This window comes from Rhea pennata, chromosome 1, assembly GCF_028389875.1.
Source record: "Rhea pennata isolate bPtePen1 chromosome 1, bPtePen1.pri, whole genome shotgun sequence".
In the NCBI taxonomy this organism is placed as follows: Eukaryota; Metazoa; Chordata; class Aves; order Rheiformes; family Rheidae; genus Rhea; species Rhea pennata.
In genome coordinates this window covers 125,829,467-125,854,301 of record NC_084663.1, presented here as the reverse complement: position 1 = coordinate 125,854,301, position 24,835 = coordinate 125,829,467, and the positions used below count along the sequence as shown (strand labels likewise).

The 24,835-nt window shown below is 38.3% G+C and overlaps 1 protein-coding gene across 3 annotated transcripts in view; it reads left to right on the top strand.

The window, feature by feature from the left end:
* PRRG1 (proline rich and Gla domain 1) overlaps positions 1-18,857 on the top strand; it is a 36,791-nt gene extending 17,934 nt beyond the window's left edge. Inside the window, exons 2-5 of one of the 3 annotated variants that reach the window (XM_062599936.1) lie at positions 1,308-1,357; positions 7,109-7,269; positions 16,534-16,595; positions 16,807-16,936. In XM_062599936.1, coding sequence (XP_062455920.1) covers positions 1,348-1,357; positions 7,109-7,269; positions 16,534-16,595; positions 16,807-16,849 — 276 coding nt within the window. In that variant the 5' untranslated portion in view covers positions 1,308-1,347 and the 3' untranslated portion in view covers positions 16,850-16,936. Of the gene's footprint in view, positions 1-1,307; positions 1,358-7,108; positions 7,270-16,533 lie in introns of all 3 variants that reach the window. The other 2 variants (XM_062599928.1, XM_062599918.1) reach the window with 2 other exon arrangements.
* The last annotated feature ends 5,978 nt before the right edge of the window (positions 18,858-24,835 follow it).

Below are 24,835 nucleotides of genomic sequence, written 5' to 3'. Positions count from 1 at the left end.
GGACTTCATATAGATTTTTATGTTAATGTATGCATTTTGATTAGCAAGCTTAATGCTTTCCTTTTTTAAAAAACTAGTATAAGCTGTATTGTTAATGTAGTTATCATCATGTAAAGATACCTTACAGCATACTTCCCCTCCTGAATAGCTGAATAAAGCTGTACTCTACATTTATACTGCAGTAACTGCATGTCTGTTTAACTCTGTTAAAATTAATGTAGGTTTTTGTGGGCTTTATTCTAGTATATTGAGCTAAGCTTTAGAACAATGTCTGTATCAAGGATAAAATTCAGTGTATACTTTCAAAAAGAGCATGAGCATCAGTATGGTATAATATGTTGATGTATAGCCAGATCTCTGAAGAAGAACTAATGCTAACCATTAGGAGCTGGTAATTTATTAATAAAAACCACCTTTAACCTCATGTGGTGATCTACCTGCTTAATGAGACAGCTGCACCTTTCTGCTCCTTTGAAAGCTTTTATTTTGTTAACTTTTCTCATACTAATGAAGGCTTCAGGAAACCTAAAACAGTCCCTCAACAATGTAATCTCTACCCTTACCTCTAGGCCTTGATAGCCTTTCCCTCCCCACAATTATTTCTGCATTCAGGTGTGGTTTTTGCTGGCTTTCTGCCTGGTTGGTGCAATATGAGCTTCATTCCAGGTCCTTTCTTGACTGAGAGCATCTCTTCTCTGTTCTCCTTCCAAGATGAGGTATAAAATACATGTAGGCTCTTGTAGGTTGGGATCCTCATTCCTTTGCCAAATCACAGATTTTGTTCTGCCCTTGAACTTTATGCAATCAGCCTGTTTTAATCACTAGCAGACTCTGAATTAATTTGGATCTGTTTTTGCTGATTTTGAAAATCTGATCCATAGCTAAAGGTAATGTGTTAACTTGATGCTCTTTGCAGAGTGAATTTTATGCCTTGGTTAAATATAAGTAATTTTATTGGAGAGTGTAATACCTTTCATAACAAATTAGGTAAAGCAGGGGTCACAGATTAGTTTAAAATTATATGCACATTCTGTTCCATGTCAATATTTTTGCATAATCTAAGTAAGGAAAGCTTTAAAAAAAGCATAAAGCTTTCACCATTTCACAGGAGTTATCCTCTGCTAGATATTCTTTCTATACTACTGAAATTAGTTTGCATGCAGTTAAGTAGTACATTTCAAAAGAGAGATTAATCTTCACAACAGGGTCTTCCAGCATTTATATTATAATATTGGGATTCAAGAGAAACTTTTCCCTATTAATCATAATTCGCAAACTCAACAGAACTTTTTCTTTTTTGTTAACAGACTTGACATTTGCAAGTCCCCCATTTTGACAGTAATCATCATGGACAACGGTAAGTTTGTTAACTTAGTGATACACATACTTTATTCTTCATGAAAGTCAGTATGAACACACCTGCAGGATGTCTGCCCCCCAAAATCCCTGTCAGTTCACGCAAAAAATATCCTCTGCTAATGAATGCTAATTTTGGTTATGTATGATGTAGAGTTTTTGCTCACATGGGACTGAATTGGAATTGAAGTTGTATTGTTGTTCTGACAAAGGTGTTATACACAGGCTATAATAAACAACTCCATGAACTTATTCATGGACCTTTGAAAGGTGGCTCTGGAATGAAGAGTGTAGGGGTGAATTTCCAGCCTTACATACTTCAATTTAACTGTTCCTAAAATTACCAAAATAACTGCAGGATCTCAGAGCACAAATCACTTCTGAAACTTTAAATGTAAATGCTCAGAAGACTTTTCTCCTTTTCCCCCCTATGCAAGCTAAATAAGTTAATCAAGATAATCTGGAGAAAGATTCACATTTAACAGTAGCTACCACTTCTAACTTAAAATGAAATGTTTATTTTTAGTATTCAGTGGTGGATTTAGTCTACTTGATAAGGAGGCAGGGAAGTAGAGGCTGAATAATGTCTCATCAGAGCTTTTACCAGAAGCTTTGGTGCCCAAAATGTTTTGGGCTTTGCTTCTGCAACACTGGTGTGCTAAGAGACTTTTCTACACTGCTGCTTTCTGCTCCTTCTGTCACTAAAGACAAGCATGTTTTCCTTGGTTGTGATAGCATCAGTAGGCAGGGCTCAGATGTATTTATCCACTCTCATGGACTCTTTGTGTCCTTGCCTAAATCTTTTGAAGGTGTTAGGGGAAGAATAAGTATGGGTAAAGAGAAAGGGCTATGGCAAGCTAAATTGTTCTGCGAGTACTCAAGCTGTTTGATGGTATTGTTTATATTTGAGGGCTGGAGGAGTAGGAATATGGGGAAGAAGTATGCTTTATTAGTATTTTTTGTTACGGAATATGGAATACTTTTATTTATTTTTTTGGACTTCACTGATCCAAAGTACCACTTCTTCCTTTCTCTAGTCTTCTTCCACTTAAGCATTAAAGAATGCTTTGAGACTTAGCAGGGAGTGGTAGATCTGAGACTTATCTTGTATGAGATGAGTACAGATCTCCAGAGCTTATCAAGAATTGTAATTTCTTTTTAATATGAACCTATGTTGTAGATTCTGTCTGTAATTTAAAAAGGTGACTTTCATAATGCACCAAATAGACTATAGCGGCAGGAGTTTAAGAAACTGCTTTTTATTAAAAAGTGTGATTGGATAATCTGGAAAATAGTTTAGACTTCATTTCCAGTATAATTCAATGCCAGATGCCTGCCTTACTCCTTGTGAGGACTCTGCCTTATTGCGTGTAGTGTTTGTGTAATTGTTGTGAGCATACTGCTTTGGCCAAGTTCTTGATGCATGATCTTGCAGGCTTTAGAGGCTATAAAAGTAACTGTTATAAGTATAGGATTAAATTAGACAGACATGCATTCAACCATGCAACTCTTGGAGGAAGATAGGCTTGATACACATCATGTGTGGTACTTTTTTAAGAGCTTTGTAGGAGGTTTTGAGCTAGGTGGAGTATAAAACAAAATGTATACTCCATATTTTCATAATATACAAATACGTCATTTAGCAACTTTTTTGTTTGTTTCAGATTGAATTTCTATTTCAAAGAATGATAGAATCATAGAATCGGTAAGGTTGGAAGGGACCTCTGGAGATCTGGTCCGACCCCCCTGCTCAGCAACCTGGTCCAGTGCTCTGTCACTCTCACAGGGAAGAAATTCCCCCTCACGGTCAGGCGGAACTTCCTGTGCTTCAATTTCTGCCCATTGCCTCTTGTCCTGTCACATGGGACAACTGAAAAGAGTTTGTCCCCATCCCCTTGACACCCTCCCTTCAGGTACTTGTACACATTGATAAGATCCCCCCTCAGTCTTGTCTTCCCCAGGCTGAAGAGGCCCAGCTCTCGCAGCCATTCCTCATAGGGCAGATGCTCCAGCCCTCTGATGGACTCTCTGCAGTAGCTCCATGTCTCTCTTGTCCTGGGGAGCCCAGAACTGGACACAGTACTCGAGATGAGGCCTCCCCAGGGCTGAGTAGAGGGGCAGGATCACCTCCCTTGACCTGCTCACAACACTCTTCCTAATGCAGCCCAGGAGACCGTTGGCCTTGGCCATAAGGGCACATTGCTGGCTCATGGTCAACTTGTCATCCACCAGCACTCTCACTTTGCCATTATAATTGCACACAAGTTTTCCTGAGAATGCATAATAAACTGAGCTGACTATATTATACCCTTTAATAGTAATCACTCACAACTAAGACTTTGAAATGGTGTTTTTGTATATTTCTAATGCTAAAAGCCAAGTATTACTTGCACACAGAGAGCATTGAGGGTAAATATGTTTGAAGAAATAGATACGTGTTCCAGTGCATCAAATTTGGTAGTTGTATATTACATATATATTCTACCAAAAAAGTGACTGGGGGGAGATGAAAGGATTTAAAATTACTTATATTTTGTGGCTATCTTACAAAACACCAAAACTGTAACTTTAATTTTTTCATTATCTTGTATTAGTTAGTTATCTCCTCAACAAAGTTACTAATTAGATTTAATCTTGCTTTCATACTTTATTCTTGCTGTGTGCAATTTTTCCTTGATCATCTTGAGCTTCATAGTAATAGCAATAGTGAAATCAGCCACACTGTAGCCTGCCTAGGTGGACATCCAACACAGGTTTTTTGCATGATTCTAAGCCATTACAACTGAAGGTCTACATTATGGTCGTCATGGAATACTATGAAGTTAGTGGTTTCTGCAATATGATTCCATTATCTCTTTTAGACAATTCATCAGAGAGTGACTGATTCTCATTAAATCAATATCTTTCAATCAGTACCTCCACCAAGATAGCTTTGATGAGCATGTGGTGTGTTTTTTGTGCTTCCCTGCTACATTTATATTGATTTCTGAATTGATATTTATATTGATTTCTGAATAAGAATTTAAAGCCATTAGGAGTCTGTGAAGCATTAAAAATACCAAATCAAAACAAACATATAAGCAGTTTTGCTGCTTTTTTTTAGTCTTGCAGGGTCAAAAGCATTCTTGATCTGGACTAATCACAAGGTTTATCAATCAGAATTAGTATACTGTGCACTTCATTCTCTTTATTGGGCTTTTTTGTCTCTGTGTGGGTTTTTGTACTGCAGCTTGAGAGACTGCTTGAGACACCCTTTCTGAATATGAAATGCAAAATAAAGAGTTTTTTAAAGATAATTATAGTTTGGCCATTCATGAATATTGAATTATTTTAATGTTTTACTGTTTTTCGTCATGTTTTGAAGCAGAGGCATATGCTTAGCTCCTCTTGGAATGCTAAAGCATTACTTAGAAACTCATCCTAACGTATAGTGAACACAATATGGTATGACATTCCAGCTTTTAAACCTTCATTCTCAGTTTGCTTCTCTGGTAAATTGGAAACCATGTAGAAACAAAAATTTGTGTTTTACTTCTAAGAGCTAGTAGTTTTAAATCATTGTATTTTTGGCTGCTTATGTTTTCCTCTTCAGTCCTTTTTCCTTCCACACACAATCCAAAATTATAATAGTTACTCTCATTGTTGGTTTTTTGGGGGCGGGGATTGTTCCATCTGTGAAATAAGATTCCCTAGGCCCATCCTCTGAAGGAACGGAAATTGTTGATTTATAGTGCATTATCTGCTCTTCAGTGACTCCACATATGGACGCTTTTAGGAGTGTCTGGACTGTAGGTTGTTCAGCTTCAGGAATGCTCACAGGAAGAGTTGATGAGAAGTAGGTAGAGCACTGAAAGTTCATCCTTGTACATAGTTGTTTGCAGTCTTTCTGATGAGGACAAATCCCTAATCACATCACATTTAGGTGATCAGGCATGTCGAAAGAAAGTTGTTTTTTCAGGCCTTTGCTTAGAGGGGAGCTAGGGAATTGTGTGGGAAATTGGAAGAAGCTGTCTCTCTCTTTTGGAAGAGACTTTTGAACATCAGTTTATACTTCATTTAGTGAACTTACACAGTGAAAAACACCCATGTGCTAACTTGCAGTGCTGTAGAAAATGAAAATTGCAGTAATTGTAGAGTTGTATGCACTGTCAGCATGACTGATAGTGTAATCTGTGTGATGCATGTATGCGCCTGGTAATTTTATGTGTAAAAGTTGTCTGTTTTGCATGTAGCAGGTTATTTTGTAAATACCTGTCTCGCACAAACTTTGTACCTAAATTATGTATTCAACTGAAAACATAAGAATGACTGATTGGGATCACTGAGTTTAATCTTCAAATATTTGATCTTTTGCAAAAGGAAGATGACAAAGTTTAATGATTTATAAAGTAAGTACACATCAGATACATTAATTTCAGTTTGTTCAGTAAAATAAATCAGTAGATCAGCCTCATTATGATAGTAGGCCTCCTTGCTGAAAAATGTCACCATGTCTAACCTGTAAGAAAGCACAATTCAGTGCTCGTCTTTTAGTCTTGTTCCTTCCTTTTTTAATATTTAAAAATGATTATTTACAAAAAAACACAGCAAACTAATTTGCATAAAATCATAGATAAATCATTTCAAGTCAATGTAACAAGAAGTCAGTCTCTGTTGTTCTGCAGACAGTAAGAGTTTATCTTCAATGGTATGTTGGATAGCTGTAAATGAACCAATGCAAAGGTGATACCATAGATCAGGAGAACTGTGACTATGCAAGTATGACAGTGAATTGAACTAATTTGCCCCAGTTGCACACAGTCACAGTTGCACACAGTCACAATCCACAAACAGTGTTTCACAGATGTAGTTTTCTTGCTTTCTGGCCTGAAATAGCCGAAGAATTTCTGCATCATACACCGCAGACATAATTTGGGAGCTAGTCTGTCCTCCAGATTTTGGAGTGTTCTGGTTTTATGTTACTGTAAAAATCATTAGTCAGGAAAGTTGAGGGAAGGATGGAAGGTCAGAAGATGAGATTACTCCCATCTCTTTGAACAGAAAACAACACCCAGAAATGTTACTAAAGCAAGCAAATAAAAAACACCTGTGTCAGAACTTCAAGGATTATCTTCCCCCCCTTTTTTTTCTTTGCTTCAATGAGTGACTCTCTAGGTTCTTGAGGAATAAGTCCTTATAGTTGTAAAACAGTGCTATATTAAGATTTTATGCATATGATTCAGGAGAAGAATAAAGTATTCCTTTCTTTTTCTTTCTTCACTCTCTGAAGACTTTACTGTTTCAGAGTTGACATTTCTGAAGTGAAAGTAGAAAACTAGCTTCAAAATTGCTAAGGAAATATATATGAGTTAGACTTAAACTTTGATAAATGCAACTTTTTTAGTGTATGCCTGTGGCTGGATAATATTCAGAAATACTAATATCTTCAAAAAATTCTGAACTTTCAGGCTTTGATGTGCTCAGGCATTTACCATTGGTTTTGGACCTGTTCACAGGCAAATATTTGTCTATTTATTGTCTGTCACCTTAGTTTAAGAAATCACTTGAGCATGTGTTTGTCTCTTCTGAGACCTCTTCTTGGGCACAGGTTTTAAATCCTGAAGTAAATGTTAAATGAAAGGGAGAGCCTAGGGAGAGGAAAAAGAAAAATCTAAAAGCACATTTTCTTTCAGCAACTTACCATGAAGTTTCAGATACTTTAAAAGTTTTGCGTATTTTAGAAGTGACTTTTGTTATATTTCCTCTTATTCAGTATTTCTAACAGAGGACAAGGCCAATTCTGTGTTAAAAAGATACCCAAGAGCCAACAGATTTTTGGAAGAATTAAAGCAAGGTGATATAGAGCATGAATGCCGAGAAGAAATCTGCACCTATGAAGAAGCAAGAGAAGCTTTTGAAAATGAGGAAAAGACGGTATGTTTTTGTGGATACGCATGTTAAGTGAGCTAAATACTCATAAGCTTTCCAGCATTACTCTACATTTGTTTTTCTTTTTTGGTCTGATTCTCTAAGCAAATGAGATTTGCACACTGGGGAGGGATAAGACTGCAGAGTAATAACTTTTGAATCTTTTGGCCAATTAAACCAAATTTGAAAGGAAGCAGAAGTCTCAGAGATAATTAAGCTCTTACAGATTCTGTGAGAATTAGCAGCTGGGAAGAAAAGTAACCTGAAATAGTATCCCTGCTTGAGGAAAAGTGGACAGAACTTTGTCATTATCTATTCTGTTTGCTTGGCAGTAATACTTAGTCAAATGATGTGTGCTACTTCTCCTATCATCATACACTTAGATCTGACCTAGACATCACAGATGCTGTTTTATTGCATGGAGGAAATCATAGGATTGGGGCTTTTGTGGAAAAGATTTAGAAGCAAAGGGCACAAATCTTTTGTGCCATTGCTTGTGAAACAGTTTGTTTATTGAATATATTCACAGGAAATGAGTGAGGAACTCAATGCATTCTTTTTAAAATACACCTTTGAATCCTGTGTGCTGGTGTAGCTAGCCAAGTGTTTGGTGCTCAGACTATCAGTAGTCTAAAAATTTTCAGGAAGAGAAGTGACTTTCTTGAAGTTAACATCTACGGACACCCAGACAGTCTTGACAAGCAGCCCTGGTCTAAAACAGTGTAAGAGTAAGAATTTCAGTGTTGCCATATGTTGTACAAAGGCAATAATTTACTAAGTTCAGTGGACTTCTCTGCTAAAGCAGGTATGGCCACACAAAATTGTTGCATAAGTATATATGCAGAAGTTTGCAATGTGCCAGGAGGATACTTGGCACTTAGCAGGTTGGTTTTGCTAATTCAAAGAAGCTTGTGGGCCAGTGTCTCTGCAGCAATATCTGCAGATCATACCCAATATATCTTAAGTTGCTTCCCTACAAATCAAAATGACACACAGATATTTGATTGTGGCATCTGACATGCTTAATGCAGTGCAATCAAAAATAAATGTTTTTTTTAATGTGAGAGAGACCTGTAGGTCTATGGGTTAATGGGCAGAACAGGCAGAATAGCACAGGGAACACTACCCTTCTTTCATAATTTACAAAGATTATATAATTTCACTCTTCAATGGCTACATCAGAAATTGCTGTCTACAGTAAAAGCATATTCAGCTTTTGAAATACTTGGCATCTTTTCATAGGAGGCCATACCTAGGGAGATGGAAGACTGGAATGAAAAATTTCTTATTTATGAAAATGAAGCAGTGGATTGTGTGATGTCTCTTCAAAAATTCTTCATTGTGATGTTTAAAGTGCATGCACACACATACTTTTACCTTCCAACCTTTGCTTGGTATGGTGATTCCTAATGACAGTTCATCGTTTAATGAAGGCCAGCACATACCATGACACAATTGGCGTAAAATTTTAACACAGTATTGTGTTTTCTTAAGTAGCATGAAAAGTTAAAGCCACTTGTGAAGGCATAACCTAAACGTGTTGCCTCTCAGGTCAGCTTATTTTTCTCTCTCAAATCTTTGGGAGCATTCTGTGTTTTTGGTAGATAGTTTTTCCATGGAAGAGGTACTTGAGAAACAATGAAGCAGAAACAGTTATTTTTCCTGCCTTGCTGCAGCCTTTCCATGTCACGTTGCAGAGGAAATTCTCAGTAAAGTCTATGGCCAATCATCCATTTCTTTTACTCACAGCTTTTTCCCTAGCTGCTTTGTTCTGGTTTTGGTAGCTTGCTGAGGTACTCCCCTTAAGCACTTGCAGTCGTGTCTAACCAGCCTCCTTTGCTTGGGCTTTATGTAGTCCGTTGTCCCTAAGCTGTATCCATCCTTACAGTAATTTAGTAAGACTTGTGTGTCCTGGCTGCATTGCGTATGTTAAGGATACATAGATACTTGTCACTGAAATACTGAATACCCTTAATGCTTTGTGGGCTTGGGGATTTTGTGCTGTTCGATATGTTCAGAAGTCTTATCAAAATATAAAGTTAATAAAGATAAGTGTTAGGAAGGTAGAGTAGAGCCAACAGGGAAGAATTCACAGTTCTTTTAGATACTGGGTGGATAAAACAGAATGAGAAATTCAGTGCTGACAAGTGCGAAGTAGTGGAGAATAGGAAACATTCCTCATTTTATACATACGATTGACTCTGAACTGAACTCAGGAACAACATCTGCATTTATAGAGAGTCTGTGAAGTCAATGCTTGGCAGTCAAAAAAAATAGGATAAAAGCAAACTGAATACCAAAAATTCTAGGAAAGGAACTGAAATAGAGAACATAATTACGCCATTGTGTACCTGCATCTTGAACATGCAGTGTAGAGTTCTGGTCTCCCTAGCTGTTAGAAAGCAATGTAGAAGCTAAATAAGGCCCAGAGAAGGGTGACAGTTGATCAAAGATATGAAAAGACTTCTGTAACAACAACTAGATTGGAAAAGAGTTAAATCAGGAAAGATATGACAGATGTCTATAAGGAGCATGAAGAGACTGAGCAGAAATCATGGTGGCAGTCACTTGCCATGCTTCTGATAGAGCAAAGAGGACATCAAAGGAAACTAGAAGATGCATGTTCAAAGCAAACAGAAGCCCTTCTGACAACAGGTAGGAGAGCTGTGAGCTGCCTTGCCACAGGATGTCTTGGATGCTAGAAGCTTATAAGGAGAAGAAACGAATGACATGAATGAAAGATAAATCAGTCCAGGATTATCAAATGAAAGGGGCCAGCTTTAGTTAATGAAGTTCCTGAAATATGTGGAAACTGGGAGAGTATTGCTATCTGCTTGTGCTTGTACTCTCCTTTGGCAACCCCTATGCATTGTCAGAGAGAAAAGAATGGCCTAGGTGGACCTTATGGCTGACCCATAAAGCTATTTATATGTAATACCTATAGTCTGCAGAAATGGTAGCATTGTGTATGGTCACTGACCAGTAGTCAAAGGTTGTTGAGAGACTCGAATTTGTTTCAAGGTTAATGTGCAAAATATCTTGATGCAACTGCAGCACTGATATTTGTTTTAACTCTTATTTTTCAAGAAGTTATGCTCCATTAGGGTTAAAAAAGAAGTCATAACAGTCATAGCTGTTTATTTGCCAGTATTCCCTACTTCCCACAAATCTTACTTTGAATACTGCAGAAACTGCAAGGTCCTCTGTATAGCTGCCCTTTCTCGCTCTTCCTCCTCTGTGTGTGTGTGTGCGTGTATACAAAATATGTGTGTGCGTGTATACAAAATACGTATGTGTATATTTATGTGTATATATATATAAAAAATGTGTATATAAATAACAAAAAATAACTAAAAAGCTTAGCAAGCAGCTCAAAACTTGTCAGCACCAGCACTAAAGCGATGTGATTAAATAAGGCTTTTAGCATTGGTATGTGTCTAATTGTGAATACTGGATATTTATCTGGCAGAGAAGAGATGAATTTTTTCCTGCCACCTGAAACTGATGCAGACTAGACGAAAACAGCCTAGCAGATACACTCATTTGCCATTATTGCTTTGTTTGTCCTCTACATACTGGGCAGTCTGCTGATTGGCATAATGTTACTCTGCCTTTAAAACAAGTGAGAGCAGGGACCAGGAGTTACTTAAGGCTGTCAGAAAGTAACAAAGGCCTCAGCTTACCTTCTCAGCATGGTGTCACCGTCCTTACCTTTCATGTGGGTCACGTCTTTGATTCATTGTGCAGACCTAGCTGGCTAAATGCTGGCTATATTCTGAATAGATAATGATAGGAAAGTATTAGAAATGCACTGATGGAAGAGTTTTAAAATGGCAGTTATGGCCAATTTGCGAGTTAGGTGTGATGCCCTTGAGAGATTGTTGGCATTTGGGGAGATTTTTTTTTCTTTTTTTTTTTTTTTTTGTTCTTCATGTTGTTTCAAACTGCACTTGCATAAACAATAAGAAACGTGCAGAAAAGTGGTTCCTGGCGAGAATATGCATTAGATATTTTCTAAGTCTTTTCCATTGCAGGTATCTAATTCTATGGCCGACTTAGTTTTTCAGCCTTTTAAGGACATATACACCTTGTATTCCTAGTTAGGCAGTGCTTTAGGGTAAATGATTACTACAGTGTCCTCGTAAATCACAAGTTAATAATTTTGTGAAGTAAAAAGAACGTCCTTTTTGTTATTGGATTAAGAGATCAGCAACTATGGAAGGGGCATTTGGTGTAAGATTTACAACTTCTAAATTACTCTTTAACTTTCTGTATTAATTCTATAACTGCTTTCTGGGTTTTGTGCTTTTCCCTCCCCTCTTACCCCCTCCACCATTTTTTCATAGCAGTTTGTAAGAGTCTTTGCACTGTGCAGATTCATTAGAGTTTTTCATGTTTTCATTTGGTTATGGACATTATTTGACTTTGGCCACATGGCTTATGCTCTAGTGTGTCTAGAGTAGCATAGTTGTGGGATGGCAGAGTAGAGGGCAGGCTGCTTGGAAGCTGAGCTTGAGTAACTTGAACTTTAAGTATTAGTTTCTTGTGATTTCTGCTAATTCTGTCTGGAACTAATACTCTTTGTGGTTCTCTTTGCTATTTGGCTTGCAGAAATACAGACTGGAAACTTTGGTACACTAATACTTTTTGTTTTTCTTTTTTGAAGAGGAAAATTTAAAGCAAGCCTTTTTCTTGGCTTTGGGTTTTGGGTTTTTTTTAGGACTAAACAAATACATAAATTTTCACCTGCGTACAGAACGTTCCTCTGTCTTTGTGAGGTAGGCTTAGACCTGAAGTGCTATAATTCTTGAGGGGCTCTAAAATGTCTTGATATTTGCTTTGCCTTGTATGTAAATGAAAATGGAGTGTATTTTGATCCTTAAGGCAGTTTAAACTCTTACCTTAAGCTCCTTATGCACCTCTCTAGTCACACTATTAACTTGAACACCTCCCACACTCATACAGATCTTCCCCCCTCCATTCTGAACTAACTGCCTGCCACTCTTAGAAAAACAGCCTTTCTGCTGCTTTGCCCTGGGGCAGAGTGAAGAGAAGGAGTGCTGATATTTCAGCTTTCTGAAGAACTTATGGAGACATTTTCTCCAGCAGATAGAGCTAAGCTGACAGTAACATGGAGAAACACTGCTGAAATGCCGTCTACAGCTTATTCTCTGGTGTAAGGTTACTATTTCCTGTCCTGACTCCAACACAAAGTACATTAACAAGGGTAAACTGATTTCTTTGTTTTTGTCAAAAGTACTTTTCTTCTCTATGGAGCCTTAAAAACGATACATCCTTGCTTAGTATATTTGCTGTCTTTCAGTAAAGCTTTACAAATTTTGACTCAAGCAACCATTATATTGTTTTACTTCTTTGCTGCTGAGGCAGCAGAATGGTGGAGTGAAAAGCTTGCTTCTGGTAGAAATAACAATAATAATAATCAACCTTTGCCTGTTTTTTTTTTTTTTTTTAATTAAGAATACATTTATTATTTATTCCAGCTAAAGATGTATTTAGATGTATTCAGGCCAAATAGAAAGAAAATAGGTACCACAGATCATCTTAGTTGTCTGGTGATCTTTAAAAAAAAAATTCTTTTTTTTTTAAGTTAGGTTTTCCACTTTATATATATTCTTTTAAAATCAACACAGTTGATCTGAGATTCACATCCAACAATGGATGGAATCCCTCGTAGCTGTTTCTACAGTCATTTTTCAGTATGAATCCACACTATTTTGACTATTTGGCATCCACATGTACTAGCTTTGTCTTGAAGTGTCTTCTGACAGAGAAATGCAGATAATCATTTAAATACGCTTTTATCTTTGAGAAATTGTTTGCCAGTAATAAAACTTCTCATTTTTATCTTAATTTTAAATGGATAATTAAGCGCTCCTCATTGTTCACTGACATATCGCTATGTGGATGCTTTACAACAGCCCCAAGATTCTTCTTAGATTGTTTGTTCGTATGCACATCTATGGTGTGAATGTGTAGCCCTCACCATTGATACAGAGGCCTTTTTGGCCTATGAGGTACCTAAAGGGATGTGCACATGCTCTAACTTCTTTTCATGTCAAAGTCTGTATCAAAGTATATTCTAGACCCCTTCTCTGGCCAGAAACCGTTTCCCACACGCACGTTAGCTTCCATGATCTGCAAGGAAGCATCTTACCAGATCTGCAGGTACCTTAAAGTTGTGTAGAAAGCATCTTTGATTTTCAGTCAGTTTAGATGAGCTATCATTACAAGTTTCCCTCTTCAGGTGTAGCATTGAGGGTAAGGTACTCACCAAGGTCATGGAGGCAGTAGATGTGAAAGGATAACTTCGACCTTGTTTTTCTTCATGGTTGATTGGATAATAAAAACAAAAAACCTGCTTCCAAGCAGAATTCAGGATTTTTTTTTTTTTTTTTTTTTTTTTGAACTGTGTTGGGAATCTTTGACTCTTTCACATGTCTAACGGACAATATTACTGCTTATAATTCCGGTACAGAATTTCCCATAGTGTTGGGGAAATGGCATTGTTGACTTCCGTTCAGCTGTTATACAGTCATTCTCCATTCTGTGTATGAATGGCTAATTATTCTTGCTTAGGAAATTTCAAGAAAGATAAACAATGTTATTTCTGTTCCTTGCTGACAACAACCCAAATTTCTCGTTTGTTTTGAATTCTGATGCTCTCCACTCATTTTGGTGTCAACTCCATATATAGTAACCAAACCTTTTCTTCCCACCATTATTGAAAATATTGAATGGTGCTGAAAGTATGACTGACCTTTGTATAACTTGATAAAGCATTCCTTTGGTTAGACATGGACCCTTGAATATTTAGTGAGGTATTTGTAAAAGCCATGGGGATGACAAATAGCATATAATTTGAAGTGTGTATCTGGGGATTGAAGTCAATACAGACCATTCTGTGATTTTCCAACTCTTTTTTTCAACCTTTTGAAGATATGGTCTGTCTCCCTTTTTTCCTATAGTTTCAGAATTGTTCTCATCTGTTGCAAATTTCTACTGTCATTTGTATTGGAGTTGTTTAGTAATCTGAGCACAGTTGACTGATTAAGCAAATCTTAGTTTTCTTTTTGAGTGACAGTACAAGAAAAAAAAGTTTTTTTTTTTTAACATATAATTACATTTTTATTGCTTTTACTTTGTCTAGTCAGACCTCAAGTCTGCAGTATTCAGCATGGAATTCAGAGGCTTCATCCATCTCCCTGCTTTTACCTCCCTTCCCCAGCGGTTGTCTGTGCCCTGGGCAGAAGGCAGCCTGAAATACAATGTGCCACCCTGGGTGTGATTAACAACATCTCACGTGAGAGGAATGTTGAGAAGCAGTTGTGAAGCATATCTATGCTCAAAAGAAACCACTCAAAAGCACAATGTGTCTATGAACAGTCATTTAGTGCTGCAGCCAGCCCTGTGTCATGTAGGATACCACCTTGCCATATCATACAGCAAATGCCTCTCTCACATGACCTCTCACATGACCTCACATGACCCTATACATGATCTCTTAGGTTTAGAGAGAAACAATTTGATTGCTTCTCTCTTGATGCTTTTGACAAAGCATCTTCCATGACTTGTTTACTTTGGAATCCATGCTTCCTGGCTTAATTTAGATTATTTGGACCTCTGTTTTGTCAAAAAGAGACACAATGAAGACTTGCTTGTGACGCTAATTCCCTTGGAATTTAGGGAACACATTTGATTCCAGATTGCTGTAGAAGTTAGAGAAATAAACTTTATTTTAAAAAATACTTGCACTGACTGTGGCTACATGAAGAACTGATCTAATAAATAGAAAGGAGTCTCATGATAGCTGATAATTTAATGCAAATAACTAGACATTTGTCCTAGCTGTGTGTATTCTCCAGGGACTGTTTTGGTCATATGTGAAATGACTTGGCAAGCTCATATGGTGTTGCTCCTAAGCTTAGTAAATTCTGAACCTAAAACATCATGAGCATGTGTTTTGCACCTTCTCTCCTGGCTCTGGTTTTGCACAGGGCAAGCTCAGTCTCCACAGTAGAGGGGCCAAACCGCTACTGGATTCAATGTGCCTCAGAGGTCAATGTTTCGGTGATACCTGTTCAGTGGTGTTCGTGTGGTAGCAGTCCTGAACTAATAAAATTTGATGGGTCTGATTTGCTTGTTCACAAAATTAGTCAGTCTGCAACCTGAATAAAACACTTGCTAATAACTGAGCAATGACCGTATCGGTTTTCTTGGTGAACATTTTAAATATTTGCATGTGAGATGTGCAGTGTCATGATAAATAGATGCTGGCATGAATATGGAGAGGCATCTGCATTTTAGTTTGAGTTCGGAGTTTCTGGCATGGTGTTTGGTTTTGGTTTTTTCGTGAATTATACCTTGCTATAAAGCAGAGTGAAAATCCATCTTGATTCTAAGAGAGATTTTGTTACACATCAGGATGACTACTTTTTGAGGCACGATATGCTTTTCTTTGTACTAGTTTTGCATAGCGTTCACTGCAGGGAGAGTTGGATGATGACATGATCCTTTGTGCTCCTTCCTACCTGTGCATATTAGTAATATAGTCAAAAGTGTTAAGTACTATGTCCCCTTTCATCTTTTTGTTCTGCCTTGTTCATATTTTCACTTTATTCCATTTATCTGTAGCTGAGTTAACATTTTTTTAGAATATATTAAGCTGTGTGTCTGTGAAATTCGCATACTGCTGAAGTTATTTTTAACTATAAACAGAGAATTTGAAATAACTCTAAACTGACAGCTATTGTTTTATAGAGGGTAGGGGAAGTGTGAATTATGAGATGACAGCACAACACAGTTATCCTTTGACAGAATGTTCAATCACTCTAAAACAGCATTTCCCTGTCAAATTGTATTAGTACATTATTATAATTAAATAAAGAAATCTAACTTTTGACCATGAGTGGTGCAGAAAAACTTTGGTTCCACAGCTGTCTGAGATACATGGTGCTTATATTTCTTACCTATTACTGGCTCTGCTGCAGCTTTGTAAATATTATAAATATTAAGTGGTGGTGCAGAAATCTTGCAGGCAATGAGGAGTTGGTTTAAAAAAAACTCTGTCAGTAACTGTATCAAAAGTTAATTAGTATATCAAAAGGAAACTTGGAAATTTATTTTATGTGCATATCCATACCAATTATTTTGATCATCAGTACTTTTTTTTCTCATTCGTTTAAAGCAACTTGATTAAAGTATGTTTTAATTGTCTTATAGTGTCTGACTTATCCTGTCTTGCTCTTCTAGAAGGAGTTCTGGAAAGTCTACAAAAATGGACTTCAGGGAGAAAGTAACACAGGACATACCTGGTATTCATTTTACCTTGCATTTCCATTAATCATTGGCCTTTTTGTTATCCTCATTGTCATTTTTGTCATATGGAGGTGCCTGTTTAAAAAGAAAATGCGTAGACAGTCCGTGTACATGCGTAGGGGAGCCCACGAAGCGATGGGTGATGGTGCTGAGGCTGACGGCAGAGGTCCACTTCCGCAGCCTCTCAGCATTGTTCATTCCCCACAGGAGGAAATGTATGAAGTCAGTGGGCTCTCTCCAGGAGGCCTGAGCTATACAGATGGACGGTCAGACTCAATATCCACAAGGCTATCGAACTGTGATCCTCCTCCTTCATATGAGGAAGCCACTGGTGAAATCAGTATAAGAAGTGAAACTGAGCAACACTTAGATCCACCCCCACAATATGAAGACATTGTGAATTCCACTTCAGCCAATGCAATTGAACTATCTCCTGTTATCACCAGTATTAAATAAAGCAAGAGGAGCGCTACTGAATTAAAAAAAAAAATACTAATCATTTTGTAGCACTTTATCTTGGCTTATTATGCATTTCTGTAATTTAATGGACTTGTATAATGAACTTCGTTTTGTTTTGGTTTCATTTATGGTTTGGGATTTTTTTTTTTATTTTCTTTCTTCCTACAGCAGGTCTTTAAAGATCAGGAATCTGTATTGAGAGCATAGCGCGGGTACAGATGTGATGCTCTGTCATACTTCTCAAAAGTACCTCCACTTTGAGGGAGGTCACTTATTTTATTCTGAATGTTGTCTGCATTTCCTACAGATCTGTGTAATCCCCTTCACTTCTTACTGCAAACTGTCAGAATTCCCTGAAGTAGGGAATTCTTGAGCAATGTTTCAGAAACCTTTTACACTAAAAGGACTAACTTTGCACTATTCTCTCTTGTCTGGTTGGTTTCTTTTTCTCACATGAATCTTTGTAACTTGCTGCACCATACCCTGGGCCTGAAGGCTGAGGGCAGTATCCCTTTGAGTACAAACCAGAATATCATCAGAGTATGCTGGTTTAATAGCAATAATTTTACAGCCCTAATAGAGGGGATATATTCTAAAGCTTTTGCTGTTACACCTCAAAATTCTGTAACTTCAACTGTTTTGAAGTTCTTAATTCAAGATGGCAATTAGAGAATTTAACAGTACACTCTTTTTTGTGTTCTGCTTTTCCTCTGTTTTTCTTTCTACTTTTACCTGTGAATCCTAGAGATGAGATGTGAGCATATGTTAGTATGTACCTGTAAGTAACAGCTAATAATAACATAGTGGATAAAATCCTGATCACTTGGAAGTAGATACCAAAGCTACACTAGCCTTTGCTGGGACCAGAATTTCATCCGTTGTCCATTACATGAATCCTAAGGTGATCACAGAATCACAGAATGGTCATGGTTGGAAGGACCTCTGGAGATCATCTAGTCCCATCCCCCTGCTCAAGCAGGGTCACCTAGAGCACATTGCACAGGGTTGCATCTGGGCAGATTTTTAGTATCTCCAGAGAAGAAGACTCCACAACCTATCTGGTTGACCTCTTCCTGTGCTCTGTCATCCTCACACTAAAGAATATTTCCTCGTATTCAGATGGAGCTTCCTATATTTCAGTTTGTGCCCGTTGCTTCTTGTCCTGTCCCTGGGCACTACTGCAAAGAATCTGACCTCATCCTCTTTACACCCTTCTCTTCAGACGTTTGTAGATATTGATAAGATCCCCTCTGTCTTCTCCAGGCTAAACAGGCCCAGTTCTCTCGACACCTTTCTTATGAGGAAAGGCTCCAGTCTCTAATCTTTTTCATAGCCCTCCAGTTCTCAATCCACCTCACTGTCCACTCATCTAACTCACGCTTTCTAACCTTACCCATGAGGATGTTATGGGAAACAGTGTCAAAAGCCTTGTCAGGATAGGCAACATCCACTGGTCTCCCCTCATCTACCCAGCCAGTCATTCTATCACAGAGGGCTATCACGTTGGTTAAGCATGATTTCCCCTTGGGTAATACTTTCCTTTTTCAAAAGAAAAATTGTGTGTTTTCCCCTTCCTGTTATGAAATAAAAATCCCTTCTCCAAGTCCTGGTGTTCTCCTACCTCTTGTCTTGCATTCTTACACATAGCATGTGTTCATCTTGTATTGATGGCTGTGGAAATCCATTGCAGAGAACTTTGGTACCTTTTCTCAGCAACTTTATTGCCTATCTACTTCAGCAAGATGCTTCTGTTACAAAAGTTAACATTGCTGTAAGGAAATAAAAGTACATTAATTTTTCATTGTTTCAGAGAATAATGTGATATAATGATGACATGAATTCTTTAAAGTATACTCTGTTCACAGGAAAAAGATGCCTTTTTTCACAGCTTCTAGGTTATAGATGCCAATGGACTGATTTCACGTACGTGAAGCAGAGTAAAAAGCGCTGCTTAGCATGGTAATTGAGGCTGACTTCAGAATTTGCATGGCCAGCCGGGCTCTGCCCTCTCCAGAGGTGAGCTGTAGAGTCCATCTGGCGTAGTACAGAAGTGCGAGGGCCCACCATGTTGTATCTCAAGGACACACTACAGGCATGCTCCTAAGTATAAGTTTGGAGTGACTTTGAGGCTGAAGAGATGGGGATTTCTGATAGATTTGATGCAAGTTAACTAGATACTTACATAAACTTTCAACCAACTGGTTTAGAAACTGATAATAGTTAAGCTAGTGCAAGCTACAGTGTGACAGTGCCTTTTTCCATACTTGAAGAAAGTAGGAGTTCACTACTCAGTTTAGGTTGTGAACATTCATTTTGATTCTCGTTCTTTCCACACCCAGATCATATGGTATTAGCTTTAGTGTTGTCTGTGTTCTGCTACTCACTTAACACTAACTGAAGTATATTTAGCTCTGAAGAACTACAATGTTAAATTGGCTGTTTTAAAGTGACAGAAAGCCAAAGTGCATCCTATTCCAAAGACTTGAAGTAGAACACCAATTTCATCTATTTGATGTTGTTTTTAATGTCATGCATTCATACCTGATATGTGCTCTTGTGTCTGCTCTTTCACGGGGGGTTGGCCTGTCTCTTCCCTAAGGAATGTTACAGAAAATTGCTGCAAAGAAACGTGGACATACTTGAGTGAATGTTTATGCAAACCTCTGTAAAAATTTGATACACTAAACTGACAAATGAAATAAGGATACTGTGATTAATGTCATTCTCATTTTTGGTGAAGAGCAGGATGCCTAAATTGTCTCCTGGGGATCTTCAGTTGCTACAGCAAAGTGTAGGAGAGCTGATTGATGAACTTTGGACCTATCTGTTGTCAAAAAACAAAACAGAATGTATTTACATGTATTATTTGTGGTGACAGATATTGGGCAGATAAGTACAATGTACTTTGGACAACTGCAGTAAGAATTGCCTGGGTCTTGTCTTTGGACTGTCTGACCTTTTCTTTTGAAGTGGTTTTAGCTCTTGTGAAAAGTCTCAAATTGCCAGTGCTAGAAGTTAAATCTCCTTTTGTACTGAGCAACAGTTAATACACTGCCTCTGGCCAGGCATTACCAAACCAAGTGCCTCATCTCAACGTACAGGAACCACCTCAAATAGAGCTCATAGTTCAATCTCCAAGCCCTGCTGGCATCTCCCGCGCATGCCAGCACAGCTAGCAGCTCCAGGAGTAACTTCTTTTGTTGGGGTATGAGACATTCCTGTAGGAAATGCATGGAGATCATCTGTTTAATGTGAAGTCGTTTAGCAGCTCTCAACCCCTGGACATGGGCAGTCTAGTTTGGAGATGAGCCAGCAGTGAAAAATTTTGATGTTCTGTATTTCATTAGCTGTTTTAACGGCCTTATGTTTCTAAGTAGAATGTGTTCCTGTATCCTGTAGTTATTTTTGCTTGCAATTCAAAAATGGTGCTTTTCTTTCCGAAAACAAAAACCCAGAATATCTAAGATGATTTGTAACTGCAATTTATTGGGCCGTGCTTTCTCTCCATCTGTGCACATAAGCAATTTTGGACAATAAACTAAAGTCTTCATAAATATGCTTTCATAATTAAACTTTTGCATGGGACAGTTATCCAAATGTATTTCTTTGAGCAATTTTCTCCTTGTTGGAATCATGTCAAATTACAAAATACTTTTTTGTTAAGACTGGGAAAATAACTTTTATAGCTGGCTTTTCTGATCTGATTGGAAAATAAAATTTCTTTTACAGTGTTTTTTTATGTAGCTTTTTTTTTCCAGAGCACTCACTGATTTTTATGAGCCTGCAATTGCATTGTCATGCAGTATATATTATAAACTTACAGCTCTACTCCTCTGAATGATCTACAAATCTGAAAGCAGTACTGGTTTTGCTGGTGAAGCGAGTAGTCAGGATACTGCCTTTTCCAACTTTAAATATAACATTGAGTTTCATCTTGTATTAGGACTAAGATGATTCACATACTAATAACTGAGTTAAATAGAGGTATCATTGTTTAAAAAATTAGGGAATTAACCGTTTGCTTAGATGATATTTAACTTCCATGGAGATTGTTCTGACTTCAGTGGATTTAAATAACCTCTGATTACAGTATTGCATATTTTAAAGGATTTTGGTTTACATTAAATTATCATATTTAAACATTCTTGCCTATGTTTATAGAAGAATTTTTTTTTTGTAACATTTGTTTTTGGATATGCTAAATAAATTTTTAAATGCCTTTAATGCTTCAGAATATGAATTCTGTGCAACTGCAATGAGAATTAACTTCTAGTGTATTTAACAGGTCCTGTTTTAATTTCCATTGATTGTTATATGTACCTTATCAGTGGCAGTGAATTGTTTTCTTTTGATATATTAAAATATAAATTCAGTTTTGTTTTCAAGTTGACTTGATATTCTCTCAAAACTTGGTCTCACTTTAATTTGAATTGATTGGGTTATTTGCCATGTAAAAATAAATGCATTTGCAGTAACCACAGCTAAATAACAGTCGCAGGTAGTGGGAAAGCGGAAATTATTCTTTATTACAACAAAATGCAACAATACATTGTAGAAAATAATTAAAAAACAAGTCAGAGGACATAATTTCCAGCTTGGCTTCAGCCATTTTGTAGCAGGTCACCGCCCAGTTCTGCCTCAACTCTGTGAATAAGCCAAACAATAGCAAACAAAAAAACTTGTTATTACGTAGACACTTGTTGGAAATCGAAGGTATCTATTCCAAACATTTCTCTCGCATGGCTGCTGTTAAATAGGCTAAAATGTCCTGGTGTTTTTTTTTTGTTTTTTTTTTTAACACGGACTTACATAAGACTGGAATCCATAGGAAATCTTATTAAAGTGTGATAGAAGGTACATATTTCAGAATTTCATGGACACAAATGCAGCTTTACACTGGTCGTAACAAAAATGCATAAAGGCTCGCTTGAAACAATGTGTAATTTTCTAAGTAATTGGCTTGTTGTCATGGCCATAATAAACACTGCCCTCGGTCGGCTTTTATTTGCATAGTTGAGAACAATGTCATTGGAACAGAGCATTCTGCTTTTGGTTAAGTGACATTCACGATGAATATACATTGTCCTGAACGTGTATAAATTAGGTTTGGCTATCGAGTTTGCAAATGGTTCAATGCATGATTGACTCTGCATGCCAAACTTTACTGTTGAAACAAGAGGATATAATGTTAAACTGTACAATGGATATCAGTGCCTATAAAGAGTAATCGTAATATATTACTAGTAACAAATGTGCGTTATTTACTGCTTCATATGCCCTGAACACTGTTTTCTGCAGTTCTAAATCACACTGAGAGATTCCATTTTATCTTCTGTATAATGTGAACATTGTAAATATTTCTTCATGCTTCTTGTAAATTCTTAAAAAAAAAATCGTGTTCATCTGAAAGCAGTGAGATGACATCTGTACTATTTCACTGCTTGCTGTACACATATTTGATTGATTTGCTGCAGGGTAATTGAACTTTGAGCTCTGCCAAAAAAGTTGAATATACTTTACTCTCACAGTAGAAACAGTTGCCTAATCTCAGTAATTGTACCCATGATTTGGCAGTAGGTTAAATGCTAAGTAACAGGTCAGTGCAAAAGGCCTTGCCTAGATTCTGTTGATTATATACAGCATGCAGCATGCGCTTAACATTTGGCTCTCTGCAACAATGTTTGCTTTAATATTAGGACACTTGTGTTCTCTTTCCATGTCCTATCTCAGTATATCATGCAATAAAAGCACATCACTGTATTTTGCTGTTTTCCTCCATCTTAGAAATAACAAAAACTAAGAGTGAAAACCTTTTGCCTGACTAACCATTTTTCTTCTCCCACTGGAAGCTTCATACGTTCCTGCCTGACTCCCAGGATTGATTTTGAGAAGCTTAAAGCAAGAGGGAAACGGAAGCTTGGAAAACTTAGTTATCATCCTCTCCGTAAAGAAATCTCTGCATAAGAAGTAATCTGTAACAGATAGTCTCCCTGGCCTTTTCTGTAGCGTAGGATGTATTTTCCCACAGAATAGGCCTTGGAGCAATTCCATGGGTTAGAAGCTCCCAATTTTATCTTCCTTTATTTTCTCATTGAGCTGTCATCACTGGCGGTGGTGCAAGAGCAGCGCTTCAGCTGCGCACAAGGATTCCATTGTTTCCTCACTGATCGCAAACTGGGAGCTCTGCGTACGTGAGGGCTTAGTACCATGAGTCCCCAGCTGATTATAGGACTCTTTAATACAAGCTAAAAAGCATCATATGAGTCAAGCCTCAGTGACAGGAGTGGTGTAACACGAAGTCATCCCTGGGTTATTCCTAGATGTAGTATCAGAAGTAGAAGGGAATTTGTCTACTTCTATTCCTTGTCCCAATACCTTCACAGAATCGCAGAATCATGGAATGGCTGAGGTTAGAAGGGACCTCTGGAGATCATCTACTCCAACCCCCCTGGTCAAGCAGGGTCACCTAGAGCAAGTTAGACAGGATCACATCCAGGCGGGCTTTGAATATTTCCAGAGGAGAAGACTCCACAGCCTCTCTGGGCAACCTCTTCGAGTGCTCTGTCATCCTCACACTAAAGTTTTTCTTCATATTCAGATGGAGCTTCCTATGTTTCAGTTTGTGCCCATTGCCTCTTGTCTTGTCACTGGGCACCACTGAAAAGAGTCTGGCCCCATGCTCTTGACCCTCTTCCTTAAGGTATTCATAGGCATTGTTAAGATCCCCTCTCAGTTTTCTCCAGGCCCAGGTCTCGCAGTCATTCTTCATACGGAGATGCTCTAGTCCTCTGATCATCTTCATAGCCCTACACTGGACACTCACCAGTAGCTCTTTTGTCCTGGGGAGCCCAGAACTGGACACAGTACTCGAGATGAGGCCCCGCCAGGGCTGAATAGAGGGGCAGGATCACCTCCCTCAACCTGCTGGCAACATTCTTCCCAATGCACCCCAGGAGACCATTGGCCTTCTTGGCCACAAGGGCACATTGCTGGCTCATTGTCAACTTGTCATCCACCAGCACTCCCAGGTCCTTTCTCGCAGAGCTACTCTCCAGAAGGTCAGCCCCCAGCTTGTACTGGTGCCTAGGGTTATTTCTCTCTAGATGCCGGACCCTGCACTTGCCCTTGTTGAACCTCAGGAGGTTCCTCTCCGCCCAACTCTCCAGCCTGCCCAGGTCTCTCTGAATGGCAGCACAGCCCTCAGGTGTGTCAGCCACTCCTCCCAGCTTGGTATCATCAGCAAACTTGCTGAGGAGGCACTCTGTCCCCTCATCCAGGTCGATGATGAGGAAGTTGAACAGACTGGGACCCAGTACTGAGCCCTGGGGGACACCACTAGCCACAGGCCTCCAACTAGACACCACACCACAGATGACAACCCTCTGAGCTCTGCCTTTCAGCCAGTTCTCAATCTACCTCATTGTCTACTCCCCTAACCCACACTTCCTGAACTTCTCTAGGAGGACGTTAAGGGAGACAGTGTCAAAAGCCTTGCTGAAGTCAAGGTACACAACGTCCACTGCTCTTCCCTCATCTACCCAGCCAGTCATGCCATCAGAGAAGGCTATCAGATTGGTTAAGCAGGATTTCCCCTTGGTGAATCCATGCTGACTACTACTGATCACCTTCTTTTCCTCCACATGCTTAGAGATGATGTTCAGGGTGAGCTGTTCCATCACCTTTCCAGGGATGGAGGTGAGACTGACTGACTTACTTTACTGGCCTGCTCACACACACACCATACTACCATGTTGGACAGACACAAATGAGGGGTTGA